General features: G+C 38.6%; 1 protein-coding gene across 8 annotated transcripts in view; it reads right to left on the bottom strand.

Moving 5' to 3' along the window:
* The window catches only part of Axdnd1 (axonemal dynein light chain domain containing 1), a 141,881-nt gene that overhangs the window by 9,053 nt on the left and 112,151 nt on the right, over positions 1-20,677 (bottom strand). For 7 of the 8 annotated variants that reach the window (XM_013521187.1, XM_005374958.2, XM_005374956.2 and 4 more), the window contains 5 exons: positions 18,409-18,608; positions 16,585-16,681; positions 7,892-8,002; positions 2,886-3,002; positions 613-717 (listed from right to left, as the gene is read on the bottom strand). In XM_013521187.1, the coding sequence (XP_013376641.1) occupies positions 613-717; positions 2,886-3,002; positions 7,892-8,002; positions 16,585-16,681; positions 18,409-18,608 (630 nt within the window). The remainder of the gene's footprint in view (positions 1-612; positions 718-2,885; positions 3,003-7,891; positions 8,003-16,584; positions 16,682-18,408; positions 18,609-20,677) is intronic. The other variant, XM_013521195.1, reaches the window with a different exon arrangement.

Raw genomic sequence — 20,677 nt, 5'->3', positions numbered from 1 at the left:
GATAGGACTCCTTAACAATGAAATGGTTCTTAACTTTAGGGGAGAGCGAAGCAAATACACAAATGAACATACACATAAAATGTTGAATCTCATTTTAGGGGGCTGACCTAATGAAGTCCATCCACTGGCTCTTACAGTCACAGTATCCAGGAGAGAGAGGGAGAGAGAGAGAAAGAGAGAGAGAGAGAGAGGCTGTACCATGGTCCTAGAATGCAATTTCTGTGGAGAAATTTTAAATCTGTCTTCCTACCACTATCTTTAAATTTCCAGCCTTGCAATAATTCTTTGAAGTTCGTGATCATCACAGATCCCAGTAAAATCTGCTGAATGAGGATGTCAAGTGGTCAAATATTGATCAAGAATTTGTAAACTAACAAAAAGATGAAAGTGATACTAAAATGGGGCTTAAAGATGAGAATAAGAAGTATTATAAAGTGAGGGTGAAAAAAATGAGGGTTTTTCATAGAAGATTCTACAAGAAAAAAAAATCTATAAAATACATTACTTAGGAGCCCCTTGTCCTCTTGGAAAAACCAAAAGTCATATAGATTCATATCATTTTCATATAACGTCAATAGCTTTAAATTTCCCAGTTCAGTGCCAGATACATACCCAGGAAGACAATGCATCTGCTTCAAATAGAGGTTTGGTATGAACATTTTCATCCTCTCCTATGAATCGAATGAGTTTTCCCTGCTCTACAGATGTTGAAGGTTCCTGCAGCAAAACACAAAAAACAAAAAACAAAAAACACCAAGGACCTGTTAGCCAGCTGTTGTATAATACACTGACATATCCAGTTACCTGGAGAAGTGCCTGGAATTTTTAAAAAGAGAATAGGAAAAAAAAAGAACAATAGCAAGCTACCAACATCACAGACACAAACAAAACAAAGCAAGAACATTAAGAATAATACAGGGTTTCAAAACAAAATGATAGGAATTAACAGTGGTTGTTATATTACACATTGTTGTCTTCTACAAAGTTGCTCAGATCACCAGATGTAAGAATGGAAGATTGATCAAACTATTAAAGAGAATAAAAAAGATAATTAAAAAAACATTAGAGACAATACAGAGTTTCAGTAGACAACATGGTAGGAATTCACCAATGGTTGTTCTATTGCATATTGTTGTCTTCAATCAGATGCTCCGATTACCAGACAGAAGCATGCACACCGATCAAAATGTAAAAAATTTAAGCATTAACTGTTCCTTTCAATAAAGCACCAGACATCAGCAGTACAGTTATCCTAGCCATATATATATATATATATATATATATACATATGCCTGAAATTTTAATTATCATTTGCCGTAATCATTCAGCAGACATTTTTGAAGACTTACCCACAAAAAACACTGACAAATTGTGGAAATATGGGACTGGGGACAAGGAACATAGCCATGGAAAAAACAAAGCGTTTCTTCCAGAACTCAGGAACTCAAGCATAGCAAGAAAAACAGGTAATAAAATGAAGAGTCATGGTACAACATGATTACTGTTAGCATGAAGGTGTGTTTTAAGGGGCGGGTACATTCACCTAGAAACTCAACTGTTACAGAGAAAATAACACTTAAAGACTGGCTAGGTATTATAAAATAGAGAGCAAAGGGCTTGAACTAAGTTCACGCATTAATTGCAGTAATGACAATAACAACAACAACAATAACATTTCAATTTATTCTGTAAATAAATGTTAAAATACTTGGCCTCCTTTATGCCAGGCGCTTTATCAGAATAAAACAGAACTGCTGCTCATAATTGCTGTCCTGCCTTTGCAATGAGTAGAAGGCCTGGAGCAGAGTCTGGGGGTGTGGCAATATTTAAACCACACGCACAGAACGAACACCAGGAGAGTGAGGCGAGACACTGCAGAGAGCGTGAAGAAGTCTTGAGTTATGGAAGCCAAAGACAGCAGCAAGTCAGTTTAGGAACCAGCAAGAGCTCTTCTGCCAGGCTTATGTGGCTATGGACACTGGCTCTTCTACTTAAAGCTGTGTGATTCTGGAAGTCAGTCAAAACTTTCTGAGCTTCGGTTTTCCTATCTATGAAGTGAGGGTACTATTGTACACCTTGAAGTTGTTTTGTATAGATAGGAGAGAACATGTGTAGAGCATTATAGCTCATGATAGGCACTCAATTATTGGTAGTTACCATTGTAGTTTTTATCACTACAATGCCCAGAAAGGGTTTCTCTTACTACCAATGCAGCCATCAGCAAGGGTAGAGCAGGTAAGGTGAGGAGAGGTGTGAGGCTGGCCCTGAAAGGAAGGGAGAAAGCCAGCCGAGCAGTGGGAGACATGGAGTTTACAATTTTTTTAAATAGGGACAGAAGCCAGGTGGGGTGGCATATGCCTGAATCCCAGCACTCAGGAGGCTGAGGCAGGAGGATTGCCATGAGTTCAAGGCTAGCCAGGGCTACATAGTAAATTCACAGCAGCCTAAACTGTATAGTGAGACCCATCGCAAAACAAAAAGAAATAAACTAACAACAACAACAAAAAGCACAATGTGGAAGACTGTATAGTTAACAGAATAGGTGTAAATGAAGCTACTGGGAAATTGTGGGATTTAGAAAGGAAAAGAGACATCCCTTCCTCTGGGGGAAAAATTACAATAATAAGTGTGGCTGCAGGTGTGAATTAAGCTTTATGTGCAAAAGAAGGAAGTGAAAGAGTTCCTCTAGATAACCTACTTTCCGTGGTACTTATGTCTAGTCTTACAAGACAAAGAGAAAGAAAAAACTATACTACATAATACAAGGTCTTGCTATGTTTCCCATGCTGGTTTCCAGCTCCTGGGCTTAAGGGACCATCCCACCTCAACCTCCCAAGTAGCTGGAACTACAAGTGTGCACCATGATGCCAAGCACATAATTTTACCTCTTCCACTTTCTCTTCTTCCTCTTCCTGCTGAAGTTTCTTATCTTCCTTATTTCCCCCTTCATCCTCTTGCACAGGCTTGTCTATTCCAGGCTCAATTAATTCTTTTATAATGTCCTATGCAATGAAACAATGTTATAATTATGCTTTAGTGTATATAAATATTAGCAATTATTTGTTCAAACATATTAAAAGAGCAGTAATCCTGCAACTGAGTACTGTCCTAGTGGTAAACACACAAAGGTTAATAAAAATGGTCTCTGATCATAAGAAACTTAAAATTTTGAGGACAAGAAAATGTTCTAGCTGGATGCGGTGGTATACACCTGTAATCCTAACACTCAGAAGGCTGAGGCAGGAGTATCGCTGTGCATTCAAAGCCAGCGGGGGTTACATAGTGAGTTCAAGGCCAGCCTGCACTACATAGTGAGACCTTGTCTCAAAACAAAAGTTCTGGATGAATATAGTTATTTAGTAGAAGCACCCAATCTAGACCAGGCAGAGAATGAGGGTAAAAGAAAGGGTTAAGGAGGTCTGCTGGAGCATATAATATCTGAGATTTTTCTTGGAGTATGAGGCAAGGAAAGAAGAAGGCACAAAGACCTAGGCAGAGGATGCTGGGTGTGCATGACTGGTCCTGAAAACACAAGCAGGTGGTTCAATAAGCCAGAAACTTTGAGGCAAATGGACAGGGATACTCACATAAAGGAAGCGCTAGATTGTCATGCCAGGGAGACTGGAGTTTTATCCTCATGGTAAGGAGGTAGAAGAGAATTGATAGCTCTGCTTTATATTTTAAAACAATCACTCCAACAACAGGAAAGCAGAGTTAGAGAAAGAAAAGAGGGGAGGATGAAAGCAAGGAAGGAAGAGAGGAAAAGGTAGGGGGCAAAAGGCCACATGGGGAAAATGATCACAGGGGTTTTGGTGATGAAGCAGGAGAAGATTGAAGAGACATTTAAGAGCTAATGATTAGAGACTGATTGGATGGGCATGTGATGGTCAGGGGAAAGGTACATCTTAAATGATGTGTGGCTTATTGCTTACACACTGGCTAGGTGATGATGCCATTCACAGAGGTAATGCGCAAAGTTGGCTACGCAGGTGCGGGGAGTGAGACAAGTTCAGATTAGTTGAACAAGGTCAGAGGAGTTGAAGTGTCATTGAGCACTACATGTAAATTTGAGAAGAGAGAAGATTACAAAAATAATTAGATCTGAAAAGACTAAGCAACTAAGTTTAATAGCTCCACAGCATGGTTTGATAGTAGATTAAATTCAACTGAGCAGTAAATTAGTGAACTGAAGACAAGCCAGAAGCAGTGATCTAGGATCAATGCAGACAGATGGAAAATATGAAAGAAAGTTAAATGACATGGGGGATAGATTCTAATACACATTCATCCTGAGTTCCAAAGAGGAAAGAGAGAGAGGATAACAGTAGAGGCAATGGATGAAGCAGAGGCGACAGATGGATAGGTGATGCTATGGTCTTACTGTGTCCTCTGAAGTTCACAAGTTGGAAATTTAATCCTCAGTGCAACAATGCTGAGAAATGGAACCTCAGGTCACGAGGTCTTGTGAATGGATTTATGTTGTTATTGTGGGAGTGGCTTAGCTCTTCTAGGAGCGAATTCCTTATAGAAGGATAAGTTCAGCCCCTTCTCTCATTGCACGCATGTGTGGATGTGCATATGCAGTCTTTTATCACTCTGCAGTATTCTATCACACCATCACATGATGCAACAAGATGCTAGACCCTTGATCTTGGATGTCTGATGTTCTTTCTATTTCTTTTGTTTTGTTTTGTTTTTTTTCTGGTACCAGGAATCGAACTCATGACCTTGCACTTGCCAGGCAGGTGATGTGTTGCTGAGCTAAATCCCCAGCCCCTGTCTGATGTTCTTTTTAAACTACTCAGCTTGGGTTATTTTGTTATAGCAGCACAAAACAGACTAAGACAGCTGGTGACAAGAATTTTCCAGATGTGCTGGAAGATAGCAAGCAAAAGATTCAGGAAGCCAAGAGAATCTTAAGGCAAATTAAAAGAAAAGAGAACCTACATCCATATTCATATCCATATCCATGTCCATGTCCATATCCATATACAGCAGAGTGATAATGAAAAATGCCAAAGACAAAAAGAAAATCTTAAAAGTTTCCAGAGAGAAGACAGGGATTAACTTCAAAAGAACTGACCACTGGATTCTCAATTGTCAGTTTTATAAAAATAATATCAAGAAATTCATGAAAATAATATTGTCAATGTGCTGAGAGAATGAGGTTGAAGTAAGGACTTCTTAAAAACAGAAACTGAGTTTTCTGCCAACAGATCCTCACGAAACAAAGCTCTAAAAGCTTAGGCAAGCCAGGAGTGGTGGAAGACACCTGCAACCCCAGCACTCAGGAGGATGAGGCAGGAAGATTGCTGCAAATTTTACAACATCCTGGGTTACATAGTGAATTCAAGACCAATCTAAACTACATAGCAAGACCCTGTCTCAAAAAATAAACAAACAAAATATTTAGGCAGAAGAAAAGTAGCCCTACATAGAAGGGCTGAGGTTTCTAGGAAAAAATATTTTAAAAACGATAAATCACTCTAACGCCAGCATATTTCTTATAGGTAAATCACTAAAGTCAGAAATTCCACAAGGTTGCTTGCTATCTCTATTACTACTTAACACCAAAGTGGAAGAATTACTTGATACAATTAGATTAGAAAAAAATTACTGGTAGCAGAATTTAAAAGAAAACATAAAACTATCTCTACATGTAAGTGATCTAGACAACCCAAAAATATCAATTGAAATAAAAGCTAAAAACAGTAAGATATTTTGGTAAAGTTGCAGCATATAAATTAAAATACAGAAATCAATAGGATACATATAAACAGTCACTAATTAGATAATATAATGAAAAAGAATATATCATTAAAAGTAGCAAAAGTTGAAGTATTCAGGCATAAGCCTAGCAAGAAATATGCAAGATGACAAACCACAGTATAAAACATTATTTAAAGGCACAAAGTAGACATCCTTTATGCTGTGCTCTTAGGAAGGACAATTCAAGGTCATAAACATGTATGTCCTAAGCTAGTAGATAAAGTTAATATTACCCTCATTTTAAAAAATCATATTTTTCTACAGCTAGGTTATAAAGCTATGTAGAAGAATAAGGAAGCAAAAAGAAGCTGGCTATGCTGCAAGTGTGTAATCCCAGCAGCCTGGGAGGCTAAAGCAATAGGATCATAAGTTTGAACCCAGCCTGGGCAACTTAGCAAAACCGTATCTCAGAAAAGGGGGTTGGGGTTGGGGCTTGGGATATAGATGGAAAAGAACAGAAAATCCAGAAATAGACAGGTTGAATATGGTTGTTTTCAAATGCTGGCAATACTGTGATGTGAAAGACAAATCAGCCTTGTTTACATTAACCCAAAACACTGAATTAGGGCCAGTGCACAGAAAAAGACACAAGGACGCACATTACCTATAGTTCAAGAAAAGAGAACAATTTCTAATACTCAGTGCTCGCAAAAAACTGGATGGACTATCTCTCAAAATAGTTCTTTGTCACTTCAGATATTCAAAATTAGACATGGTTAATGTGTGGAAGTTACAGTAAGATTGATGTATCAGAATCATGTAATTCAATGAATTCAATCACCTTAAAAACCACTTTTGTTCTAAAGTCTCTATGATTCTGTATAATTTGTAAATTTTTTCCTAGATCGGATGTGTCGCCAAGATCATATCTGTGGTACTTCAGCAAGTTTCTCAAGTTACACTGTAATTGAAGATCTGTTTCAGCAGTTAGTTAAAAAATAATTCTAACCAAGATCTGGGTAGCCCAGAAAAATGAGCATTTGTTACAGATGCATATTTTTAAAAGGTAGTGTTTGAAGTTCCACACGTCTTGATAGAAGCTTCCCCTTCCTTTTCAGATCCAGGAGCATTGCTATCCATGCTATCAGTTAAGAGTTTAGTTTTGACACTAATGAAAACTTCTTCAGAATTTACTGGAGGTGAATGCCCTCAAAAAGACTAAAATAAAAATAAAAGCTTTTAAATGCTATTAAATACTTGGTATTCACTGACTTGGGATTCTCGGTAAATAGGTGGTAGTTAAAGCCGAAAGGTTTACACAATAGGAGGTGGGGTGTATAATAAGAAGTGAAAGGAAGCTAAGGACAGAATATCAGTGTCTAAGAGGCAGAGGTGGAAGGCTAAAAGAAAGGGACTGAATAAAAATAGAGAAGGGAACTTTGGTCTTGTGAGGAGAGATGGCAAAAGAGGTGAATAATCCGTAAGAGCCAAATGCTTCAGAGAAGCCAAATTAAATACGAGATTGGAGATACTTGGAGTTGACAATACGGGATCACTGGGGACTTTAATGTAGTTGTGGAGTTTTAACAGAAGTGACTGTGTGATGGGAAGGAAAGAGAGAAGGTGGCAGCAGGAGACAAGACCAAGGGACGTACTTTCCCAAATGGGAGAAATGGCCATGTTTATAGATTGTTTTCAGAGTGATATGGAAGACATTAAAGATACAGAAGGGAGAGGACATTGGACAGAATCCTAGATGGGAAGACTGAGAATGGAGCAAAGGAAGGGTAAGTACAGGAGCAGGTTCAGCCTGGGGAAGTAGCATGGAACTCCCACCTGAAAGTTCTTCTTTCCCTTATGAACTAGGGTACAAAAATCATCTGCTTATGAAGTGAGCAGAAAAAAATGCTTGGGAGGATGATTCCCTTCTCAAGAAGAAAAAAGTTGCAAGTGCTTTTGCTCAGAACCAAAATTATTTATTTATTTATCTATCTATCTATTTATTTATTTTTGTCTTTTTGAGACAAGGTCTCACTATGTAGCTCAGATGGGCCTCAAACTCACTTTGTAGCCAAGGCTGGCCTCAAACTTGCAGGAAGTGTACAGGAAGTACAGGAAGAATTTGAATAATTACAGACCCTATTTTCTTGTAAATGGAATAATGCTAACACACGGTAAATACCTCTTCTTCAAGTAGTTTCTCTTTTTCTTCATTGGTCAATAATTTCATTTTTTTGTCTTTGAGCTCAGAAAGGAGGTGAGAGCATGTCTTGATCCATTCATAACATTCTTTCTGAGAAGAGAGAAAAGATAATTTCTATGCAGGAAAAAGTCACATTACACCAACGCATTTACTAACTCCCTCTTATTGATGAACTACTAAATACTATCCCCCTAAATCTATCCGCCTTCAGTTAACTTTCTATTAGTTCAGCTCAAAGATCTGTTCTGAACTGACTTATTATCATAGGTACAGAAATCTAAATCATATTATCTCAGAGCCAAAAATCTTAAGAAACCAAACCTAAACTCTCGGGTCATTGATAAAGAAACTGAAGCCTATAGTAACAAGGTAAGTTTGCCATGCCTTTGTTAATACGACTGAGTCATTCTGGAGTCAAAGGGTTAGGATGATGTCTCTTGCATATCAGGAGGACTAGATAAGGCAGATGGAAGCTTTAGGTTTTAGTTCTAACCTCACTTAATTAGTTGTGAGTTCTTGAATAAACTTAACAGGCCTCATCTGTTTTTAAAAATGAAGTTGTTCGCTTACTGTAGGTGACCTCTATGCAGTAGTGAGCTGGTGACTGTTTAACAACCATCTCTAAGAGAGAGAGAGAGAGAAACCCTGCTTCCTAGCATGCACTGATATCCATGGTATAGATACTCCTACTACAATAACTTCGGTACTAGTCATCAATTCTGGATATTAGCACTGGATGCAGTGTTGGCAAAGGGTGCTCTTATTGTGTAATTACAAGTCTCTATTCCACCACTGCCTTTCAGGAACCTTTCAGATATTATTTTAGTTTAAATATTTGTTCAGAAGTTACTTATAATGGAAATACACCTAACTCATATTATCCTTTATTGATGAGGTTTGAGATCTGGATTGCAATGTGACAAAGTGTAGTAAAGTGACATAAAACAAGATGCAGAAGAATTACTGTATTTACTAACAATGAACTGGCTTGTCCTAACAAATTTTTTCTCTTCAGAGTTAGTTCGTCATTGGGGCTAGGGATATAGCTCAGTGGTACAAGTGCCTGCCTGGCAAAGTACAAGGTCATGAGTTCAATTCCCAGTACCCACACACAAAAAAAGAGTTAGGGAAAGAATCATTAGGAACCTTTTGGTGGGAGTTTTACAGTGATAAATAAGTTTTATAGAGATAAATAAGTTTTCCACAGACCCAAGCAGGCTTTCCTTCAAAATCCTCACCATCATAAGATTCTCAGTCTGATGTCATAAATATTCATGTACCATAGAGGTAGTCTAGGAGATGAGGAGAAGACAGTGATGAATTTAGAATGAAGAAAAGACTTTATGAATAAAACCCTGATCACAGAGGAAATATCACAAAGAATCAACAACTGGGATCTCATCTTATTAAAAAGCTTTTGTACAGTAAGAGAAACCACCAATAGAATGAAGAGACAACCCCAACGTGGGGAAAATATTCCAGCTGTTCCTCAGCCAAAGGACTACTATCAAGAACATATAAAGAATCAAAAACATCAGACCTCTCAAATTTAAAGACCCAGTCCAAAAACACACACTTCTCAGATGAAGAAATACAAACAGCAAATAAATATATGAAAAAATGTTCAATATCACTGGTCATTCGAGAGATGAAAGTTAAAACAACATTGGGATTCCATCTCACCCCAGAAAGGATGACTATTATCAAGAAATCAACCAATAACAAATGCTGGAGAAGCTATGGGGAAAAAGGAACCCTTCTCCACTGTTGGTGGGAGTGTAGACTGGTGCACTGTGGAAATCATTGTGGAGATTCCTCAAAAAACTAGGATTAATGGTCCCATTTGACCCAGCTATGCTTCTGCTGGGTATCTTCCTGGAAGAATTAAAAACATTGTACCATAGCGATATATGTGCACCTCTGTTTACAGCAGCACAATTTGTAATAGCTAAATCCTGGAAACAACCCAAATGCCCATCAGCTGAGGAATGGATAAAAAAATGTGGTTTTTTTTGTACAATGGAGTACTACTCAGTCATAAAGAAGGATAATCTGGAGATTTTTACAGGTAAATGGATGCAACTCGAGAACAAACTCATAAGTGAAATAAATCAGACTCACATGTGTAAACATCACATTGTCTCTCTAGTGTGGGAAGCTGAAAGGGTAAATAAGATCCAAAATGTACAACAGATATTGTGAGATGGGAAGAAACTGGCCAGAAGAAAAGAGAAACTGAGATGGGGAAAGGAGAAAAGAAGGAAGGGAAAGGCAGTGTATATATATATATAAAGATAGCTATGCTACTAATTTCTCTTAAAGGGGAGAGGATGAGGGAGCTTTAATAAAGAATACTGAGACACCGGTAGGAGCTGGAGTAGCAGGGAGCTGTTGAGTTCCCTACATAAACTAGTCTGGTGTCCTCTGAAAGTACTCTCAGCCGCAGGATTAAAGACAGAGCGCACATGTTGCTTTAGAAAAGCAAAATCCCCACCATGGAACACGTTACAGCCTTATTTCTGGTGTGAGACCAGCTTCTCGCCTTCCTCTGATAATGATTCCCTCATTTGATTACCCGAGATCACCAGCAAAGGGCTAGTAGGTGGGAAGAGCTTAACCGAGGACCCAGGTCACACCGGTGGAAAGCGTAGATCCCCAGGAAACGGGTCATGGGCCATGACCTCAGGGCAGAGGTGCCCAAGGTCCTCCCTGGAAGGGCCCCTCACCAGTGTCTCCCATACCGCTACGGCCTTTAATAGAGAGGTACACCCCAAATAAAATGAGCCGGACTCAGAAAGACAAGTATTGCATGTTCTCTCTAATATGTGGGATCTTAAAAGATGACCCAAAAAAGTAGAAGAGGCACTAATCAGAAGTCGGGGCGGGGAGACGGGGGTGCGCCGCCGCCGCCTTTTCAGATCTCCGCCTGCCGCTGCCCAGGGGCCGTGCTTCGCGCCGCTTGCTCCTCCACGCTCCGGGCCGGAGCCGCTCCCGACACTTGGCCCGCGGAGCCGGCCCGCCCTCCCCGGGAAACCCGGGGCCTGCCCGGACCCAGCATGTATTGCCGGAGGCTGCCGTGACCCGCGGCGCCGTGAGGATCCACAGCAAAAGGCCGTTCCAGGGTGGAATCCAAGTCAAAAACGAAAAGAACAGACCATCTTGGAAATCTCTTACAAGTAATAGCAGACCAGAAACATCCAACTATAAGCCATTCTGGGGAAAAGGACTTTACCTTGACTTACTGTCGGTCACCTTATCTGAAACACTGCAAAAGGACACAAAGGACCTAGGAGGGATTGATTATTCGATGGATCTGGCTTTTCCCCGAGGTCAAAATGACTGTGAAAGTTAAATATTTAGAAGCAATTCAGGGGCCTGAGGAAATAGCCCAGCGCCACAAGCACCTCCCTGCCAAGCGCAAGGTCCTGAGTTCGACTGCCGATACCGGAAAAAAAAAAATTATAATGGATAAAAGCAATTCAGAACATGGAAGCAGCCAGGACAGTACAAATAAATAATGAAAGAGGACTTTCAGAGCTTCTTCAGAAAGTGCCAAGAACAGTGGGGTAACGAGTTGAAGTGTTTCTCAGCAAAGATATCAATTAGTTTATTTCAAATAAAAAGGAGGAAAATTTGCACAAACACTGAGTCGAATTTCTCCTGTCCAAGTCCAGAATCTGCATATATTGCAGAAACCACGTCACCTCATCCCAGTCACGAGGAAGTTCATTTACGATTCCAAACATAATGTGTTTAAGCATCGGAAAGTTATTCGTCGGAAGAGCTATCAAGGATCACGACCTCATTCCTTCAAATAGTATATTATCAAATGTCTTATCAGGGGGAGTAAAAATTCTTCATACTGATGATATTAGATGCTACACCGAACAAAAGGAAAAAGAGCTGTACTCAAGAAGTCAAGCACTTCTCTAACAGATATGGAGAATCTGTTAGTATTGGAACACAAAAAACAAGAACAGACTCAGCCTTTTGTAAAAGTGGAAGATGCCGGCCAACTTTATAGGCCATTTTTATCTTCAGCTGACAAGTACGCCTATAATAAATTATTCCGCTTAGAAGCCTTGCAGTCCATTTGATGTAGATAAGCCATCTAGCATCCAAAAGTAAACTCAGGTTAAACTAAGAATCCAAACGGATGGTGATAAATGTGGAGCCCCAATTCAACTCCAGTTAAAAGAGAAGAAAAAAAAAAAAAGATATTGTACATGTTGCTTACAGAAATATGAAGATCTTGAAACTGTTTCAGAATGATTTGGTTCTGCCCTGCCAAGGGATTCATTTAACAAATATTTTTGAGTACGGGGGATAAATCAAACAAAACATACATTCTCTACCCTTATACATCTTATGGTCTGGCAGAGAAGATAGACACACCATGTATTTGCAAGTGTTGTGGATAACACAAAGTACAAAGGTATAAAGTACAAGAATAATAAAGAGTTGAGTGGTTGAGAGTATAACTCAGTGGTAGAATGTATGCACAGGTATGTGAGGCCCTGGGTTCAATCCCCAAAAATAAGTAAGTAGAAAATAAATAGTGAGTCACTTAACTGAAGTGTCAGGGAACACCCAACTGAGAAAATGACATTTAAATCAAGACCTAGAGGATGAGTAAGAACAACTAACTACAAATGAAGTGGCTGGGCAAGGTAGCACACACCTGTAATCCCAGCACTCAGAAGGCTGAGGCAGGAAGATTGCTGCAAGTTCAAGGCCAGCCTAGACTACATAGTGAGACCCTGTCTCCTCCACAAAAAAATAGGAATTACACAAAAATTAGAGATTGTTTATATTAATAAATGATTTTTTCCTTCCCAGGGGAAAAAAAAAAGATAAGAGGGAGAAAATGAGGGAGAGGAAGGGGTTGTAAAGGCCGGTAATAGGGGGATGGATATCAGAAAAATATATGCATTGAAATCTCCCCCAAAAATGTGAATCTAGGAGGGAAGGGGGAGCAAGGAGGTGGTGCAGAAGTAAAAATGATCAAAAGATGCTACGTGCATGTGAAATCTGCCAAAATGAAAACCATTAATCTATAACCAACAAGAAAAAAAGAGTGAAAAGGGAGGATATTATACAAATACCACTGAAATTCATAGTATCATTAGGAGCTATTTTGAAATTTGTATTCCAATAAATTGGAAAATCTAGAAGAAATTAATAGGTTTCTACATGCATACAGCCTACAAATATTGAACTTAGGGGATATGAACACCTAAGCAGATCAATAACAAGCAATGAGATTAAAGCAGTAATAAAAAGTCTCCCAAGAAAGAAAAACCTAGGACCAGATGAATTTAATGCTAAATTTTACCAGACCTTTAAATAAGAACTAAAATCAGTGCTCTTCAAATTATTTCATGAAATAGAAAGTGCAGGAATGATTTCAAATTCATTCTACAAAGCCATTATTGCCTTGATAGCAAACCCAGATAAAAACAAAAAAAAAAAAAAAGGAAAAAAGGAAAGCTACAGACCAATATCCTTGATGAACATAGATTTAAAAATTCCTCAACAAAATTATTGCAAATAAAAAAGATCATATACCACGATTAAATTGGCTTCATTTCAGGGATGCAAGGATGGGTCACTATATACAAATCAACAAATGTGAGTAGGGGTAATTTGATTTCTTTCCCTATTTGGACTCCTTTTATTTTTTTTTTTCTTGCCTAAAACTTTGGCTAAAGTTTAGCTAAAACTTCAAGCATTATACTGAATGGCAATGTGAGAGTGAATACCACATAAATAGAAGCAAGAATAAAAATCCCAAGAGCATCTCAACAGATCCCAAGAAAGCCACTGACAAAATTCAATACCCATTCACGATATATATCCTAGGGAAAGGATGTATAGTAGGATATTGCCTCAATATAATAAAAGCTCTATAAAGTAACACCATAGCCAACACCACACTGAAAAGTAAAAACTGGAAGCATTTCCTCTAAAATCAGGAAGAAAACAAGTGTATTCACTCTCACCACCTCTTCAATACAGTCAGACGAGAGAAATAAAAAGGATGCAGATAGGAAGGGAAGAAGTCAGATTATCCCTGTCCACCAATGAAATGATCCTTTACTGAGCAGAACCAATAACTTCATCAGAAGACTTTTAGATCTGAGAAATAAACTTGGCAACGTGGTTGTACACAAAGCCAACATACAAAAATCAATAGCTTTTCTATATACCAATATGAACCCACGGAGAAAAAAATTTGGAAAATAATTCCATTCACATAAGTTTCAAATGAAAAAAATCTAGGAATGAGCCTAATCAAGGAGGTGAAAACCTCTACAATGAGAATTACAGAACACTGAGGGAAGAAACTGAAGAAGACACTAAAAGATGGGAAAATCTACATTCCTGAACTGGCAGATTTAAATTCTTAAGGTGGTCATGCTACCCAAACTGATCTACAGAGTCAAAGATATCCCCATCAAAATTCCAGTGATACTCTTCAAAGAACTGGGGAAAAACCCTAATATTCGTCTGGAAGCACAAAAGACCCAGAACAATTAAAGCAATCCTGAGAAAAAACAACTGTGCTGGAGATATCATAGCACTTGATTTCAAAATACATTACAAAGCCATAGTTAAACAAAACAAAAAACACTGTAAAACAGCTGAGACATAAAAATAGATATATGGACCAAGGAATAGAAGACAAAGAAACAAACTCACACAATTACAGTCATCTAATTCTTGACAAAGGGGTAAGAAATATACACTGGAGGAAAAACCTCTTTAGTAAATAGTACAGGGAAAACTAGAAATGTATATGTAGGAGACTGAAACTAGATCCTAGCCTCTTATTTTGGATCAACTCAAAATGGATGAAAGACCTAAGTGTAAGGCCTGAAAATCTGAAACTTCTAGAAGACAACTTATGAAAAATACTTCATAAACCCAGGCAAAGACTCCTTACTAGAACTCCAGTAGCACAAGAGATAACAAGGACCAATAAATAGAATCACATCAAATTAAGAAGCTTGTATACAGCAAAGGAAACAATGAACATAGCCAGGTGTGGCGGTATATGCCTGTAATTCCAGCACTCGGAAGGCTGAGGCAGGAGGGTTGAGATGAGTTTGAGGCCAGCCTGAGCTACATAGTGAGTTCAAGGCCAGCCTGGACCACATAGTGAGACCCTGTCTCAAAAAAAAAACAAAAATAATGAACATAATGAAGAGACATCCTATAAAAATGTTTTGCTAGCTACTCTTCTGACATAGGATCCAGAATATATAAAGAACTAAAAAGAAAATTAACACCAGAGAACAAGTAACCCAATCCATAAATGGGCAAATAAACTGAACAGACACATCTAAAAGAAATATATGAAAAAAAGTTCAACCTCTGTAGCCATCAAAGAAATGTATATCAAAATTACATTGAAACTTACCTCTCCCAAGTCAGAATGTTTATCATTAATAACACAAAAAACAATGAATACTGGCAAGGATACACAGGAAAAGGACACTTCCACACTATTGGTGAAAAGATAAATTAGGACAGGCACTATGCAAATCAGTATGAAAGCTCCTCCAAAAACTATAAATAGAGCTGTTTTTTAATTCAGCTATATGACTCCACAGTATGTTGCTGAAAGAACTGAAGTCAGCATGCATAAGAGATGCCTGCAGGTCAGATTTTGTGGCACAATTCATAAGAGCTGATATGGGAATACCGTAAGCCCCTGGCAACAACAGAAATAAGCCAGACTCAGACAGACAAATATGACATGTGTTCTCGCCTATGTGGAACTTGAAGAAGAAAGAGAGAGGAAGAGAGAACATGAAAATAGAAGGGAGACTGTGAGAGGAGAAGAAGGAAATGATGGGGGACAAGGAGCTAATGGGAGCACTGAAATGGTCCGAGTATATTAGACGCAGGTACAAATACACTGAAACAAAGCCCACTACCCTATTTTGTATAACTAATATGCATGAATAAAAAAAATCCATTAAATATTGAACCTCATCAAAATTAAGAACTTCCTATCTTTCAAAGTCACATCTCTTCACTGGGCGTCGCGGTGCACAATTGTAATCCCAGCACTTGGGAGGCTGAGGCAGGAGGATTGCTGGGAGTTCAGGCCAGCCTGAACTACATAGCAAGACCCTGTTTCAAAAAAATTTTTTTTGTTTACCAACTATGTACATAAATATGCATTGAGGCCTTTCTTGTAATGATAAAAAAACTGGGAACATTTGAAATACCATTAACAGAGAATAGACTGTGTATATCCATACAATAAAATACTACTCAGCACTAAAAAGCACACACTTCTGATAAAAGCAACAATATGTGTGAATCTCAAAATAATCCCTAGTCAAAACAGACTAAAACAGATGCACTGTATATTAATTAATTTATATAAGTTCTAGAAAATGAAAAATAATCTTGGGTTTTAGGAACTGAATCAGATGTTACATGGGAACAAGATGAGGCAATTAGGACAGATAATAAAGGGGTGCCAATTGCAGGTGTGTTACGCACGTGTGCTCCCCCTTCTAATGCAGTGAGTGTTTCACGAGTGTACACATATTTTAGTACTTCTAGATTGTATTTTTCAAGTGGATTTTGTTTTAAATCAATTAAACCACAAAAAATATGCTAAAGCAAAACTACTGGAAAGGAAATGTCACTACCTTCATCCTGTCCAGTTCCCGAAGTTCCTTAGCAGGATTTTTTTTGGCATGAGCTGCTTTATTCAGAGCTATTGCTGTTACCATCCCTTTGCAGCAACTGAAAAAGAGAAGGAAAGAAAGGAAGGGAGGTAGGGAGGAAGGGAAGAAGGAAGGAAGGAAGGAAGGAAGGAAGGAAGGAAGGAAGGAAGGAAGGAATGAAGGAAGGAAGAAAAAGAAAGAAAGAAAGAAAGAAAGAAAGAAAGAAAGAAAGAAAGAAAGAAAAAGAGAGAGGAAGGGAAGGGAGAAAGTAAAGGAAGAGAGGAGAGGAGAGGAGAGGAGAGGAGGGAAGGCAGGGGAGGGGAGGGGAGGGGAGGGAAGTGGAGAGAAGAAAACAAGACTGAGCACATCCTCAGTGACGTGGTTTGGATGAGTGTCCCCAAGCCCATGTGTTGAAGGTTCAGACCCCAAGATGGAGCTATTGGGAGGTGGTGGAACCTTCAGGAAATAAGGCCGCAGGTAGCGGATGATGAGCCCTTGTAAGGCCATTGTGGAGCCCCAGTCTCTTCCGCTTCCCCTTTCGCCTCCTGGCTCATGCAGTGAGGGTTTTGTGGCGCCTTGCACTCCCGTAGTCACGTGCTGCTTTACCGCAGGCCCCAACGCACCAGGCCAGTCGACCATGGACAGAAACTTCCACCACCGTGAGCCGAGATGTCCTTTTTACAAGTTAACTATCTCAGATATTCGACTATAGTAATGGGAAGTTGACGAGGATACCTAGAATGATTTTTTAGTTGTTGATTTCTCTAAATTTTAAAATTCAGATACAGTGGGAATTTAGTAATTCAGCTACTGACTCCCCAGGGAGAAAATTTAGTCCTTTCTGAAGTTCTCACCCCGTTCTCTTCCTCCTCCATTCCTCTTACCCTTGACCATTGGTAAAACAATTGAAAACATGAAAGGAAAATGTGGCTAGATTGTAAAAAGCCACTGCCCCAAATTTAAAGTAACTGTGGTGACAATTTGTATCTTATTTAATATGTAACAATTTTTCAGACCTCATCAGTATTTTTTTTGTTTTGTTTTGTTTTTTTTTGTTTTTCTCCGGTACCGGGAACCGAACTCATGGACTTGTGCTTGCCAGGCAGGCGCTTTGCCGCTGAGCTAAATCCCCAGCGCCCAGACCTCATCAGTATTGATATGAATGTTCTAACTTTTCAGGTTTTTTTTCTTTTTCTTAAAAAAAGATATTTTGCTTGGTACTTAGTGGAACACACACAAATGTGCATTCAACTTTGCATGGAGTTATACGGAAAACTACAGCTTTCTTAAATACCTCCCAGTACATGCAAAGATGTAGGATGTATCTTATTTACACAGGTAAGTTGGTCTTTAAAAAAAAACTAATTGTTGTCCAACATACATGTATTTCCCATCCTTTCTGTAATACACAGTTTCCAAAAGAATTCTAAAGCTATTGGGAGAATGCTAAAATCTCATATTCCTACTGCCCACAGTGTTCACGCTAGCTGAAAAACTGAAATACTGTTTCTTTCAAGGTTTTATCTTTTTTTTTTTTTTTTTTTTTTTTGACTTTTTGAGACAGGGTCTTACTATGCAGTTCAGGCTGGCCTTGAGTTCACTTTGTAGCCTAGGCTGGTCTTGGACTTGCAATGATCCTCCTGCCTCAGCCTTCCGAGTGTTGGGATTACAGGCGTGCACCACCATGCCCCGCTTCTTTTAAGGTTTTAAAACAACCTGTCTGTGGCTGCTATTTCACTGTCCCCTTTGCCTTATGTCACATTTAATCTTCAAATCCCCAGCAAGAAAATAACCAGATAGCTTCACCTGCTCAAATAGCTGGTATCTTGGGACAACTTCTTCGCCAGTACAATTGCATCTAGTTCTAGCTGTGCAATTCCTATGTCATGTTTCTCAGTGCTTTCCTCCTCCAACTTGGGGAGACTGTAATGGTCAGTAAAGTCAGGAATCATTATAATCAGCAAATTTACCATCCACTGGACCATAGATATATGCAACTCATCCATCTGTTAAAAAAATGATTGTAGTACAAATGATCCTTTAAAATACAACAGTAAGACAATATCAGATTCAAAAGTAGGAACAATCATACCTGTATCCAACTTTCAACAACCCTGTAATTCCTGAAAAAATCAAATAATCACTGCTTATGTTGTATAACCTAATTTTCTTTTGCTTATGATCCTACATTAAACTACTCCCTTCTTTAGCTTGGTCAACGGTATCAACTCATCAAAGCCACACTTTTGGAATTCCAAAAGTGTGCACCGAATGATCCTAGCACTCGGCAGAGAACTCACAGGATGCCAGGGTATTTTAAAATGACAAAAAAAAAAAAAAAAAAGAGACGCACATCTGCTGGAGACAGCGTGAACTTAACATAGTTTCAACACCGGATGCACTGCATCACTTTTGATGCCATTATATCTTTTTAAAGCTTGTTTCATTGGCTGGATGAAAACAAATACTATGTGCAAGTCAATGCGGAACAAGAAAGAGCGATGTCTAATTCGATTCCAAGGTTAGAGACGTCGCGTAGTCCCAAGCAAGCATGTGCATCCCATTAGCATTCTGATTACTTGTTACGACATGAAGTATTTAGTAAGGTTTTTGAACCCACCTACTTGATAAAATTAACTGTGAGTTATTTCTTTTGTTTTTAAACTTAACGGTACAATTTAAATATACATAGGGAATTTGTACCCATACATGGTATGTCTTGACTCCTCTTTTTCTCCCAGGTCCCTCCCCTCCCTTCCACCCCTCTTCCCCTTCTTATTTACAAAGCTTTGTCTCCATTCTCTCCTTCTTTTATCATTTTTTCTTTTCCCTTCTTTCCTTTCTCTCTTTCCCCTTCCTAGTTCCTCTTCCCTTTTGAACAATTTCTTCCTATTTCTCAATGTCTATTGTAAACTCTGGTCCTTATTTACTCTTCCAGTTTCCTCTGGCTTAGGAGTATGGAGATGCTGGAACCCGCAGGCAAACAGTTTGAGAGCCTCTGCACTGCAGTGTTTGCTGAGGCTGGGGTCCAGAAATACTGTACGGAAAACTTTGAAAAATGCAAACACTGATGCAACATATTCTTTCTCTATTTGGTGACTTCCTAAGTATTTCTCTAGGGTTTAAACATCATTCAGTCTGACAGGATTTTTTTCCACTGGCTTTAATGTGTTCTTTTCCTCATGTTTCCATAGTATTAGTATGATGATTATTTACACCTAACCATTTACATATCTATAATCTCAACTAGAGTGTGTGTCTCTTTAAGGTATGAGCTATGATTATATCCCTCAATACTACACATAGTAATTAGGAGAGTGTATTACTTAATAAATGTTTTTGAATGGGTGGAAAAAAACCTTAGTAGTCTACTAGTTTCCTGCGTTTTAACTCAGGACAAAAATTCTAAATAACCCAATATCAGTCAATAAAATTGATGAAGTTAAGTTTTTAAAAAGCTACCAACAAAGAAAAGCCCAGGTCCTGATGGATTCACTGCTGAATTCTACAAGAACTTTAGAGAAAATCTAATGAAACTGAAAGGAAAGCAATACTCTGAAACTCCTTCCTGGAAGTAAATATTACCCTGATATGAAAACCAGAGAAGGATTGAACTAAAATAGAGAACTACAGGTCAGTTTCCTTAATGAACTTGGATCCTCTAAAATCCTCAACAAAATACTGGCAAACAGAATGCAGCAAATCTTCAAGAAGATCATACATTATGACCCAGCAGGATTCATCCCAGGGATGCAGGATGGTTTGACATACATAAATCTATAAATGTAATACACCATATGAAAACAGCCAAGAACAAAAACCATGTAATCATAGATACAGAAAAAAGCATTTGACGAAGTCCAACACCCATTCATGATAAAAACCCTAAAGAGAATTGGAATAGATGGTCTTTATCTCAATCTGATAAAAGCCATCTATAACAAACCAACAGCCAACATCATACTAAGCAGAAAAAAACCAAAAGCTTTCACTGTAAAATGAGGACCAAGACAAGGATATCCACAGTCACCACTCTTATTCAACATAGTTCTAGAAACATTAGCCAGAACAATTA

The sequence above is a fragment of the Chinchilla lanigera genome, unplaced genomic scaffold (assembly GCF_000276665.1).
Source record: "Chinchilla lanigera isolate Chin_1 unplaced genomic scaffold, ChiLan1.0 scaffold00005, whole genome shotgun sequence".
NCBI lineage: Eukaryota > Metazoa > Chordata > Mammalia > Rodentia > Chinchillidae > Chinchilla > Chinchilla lanigera.
This window is presented reverse-complemented; position numbering and strand designations above follow the sequence as displayed.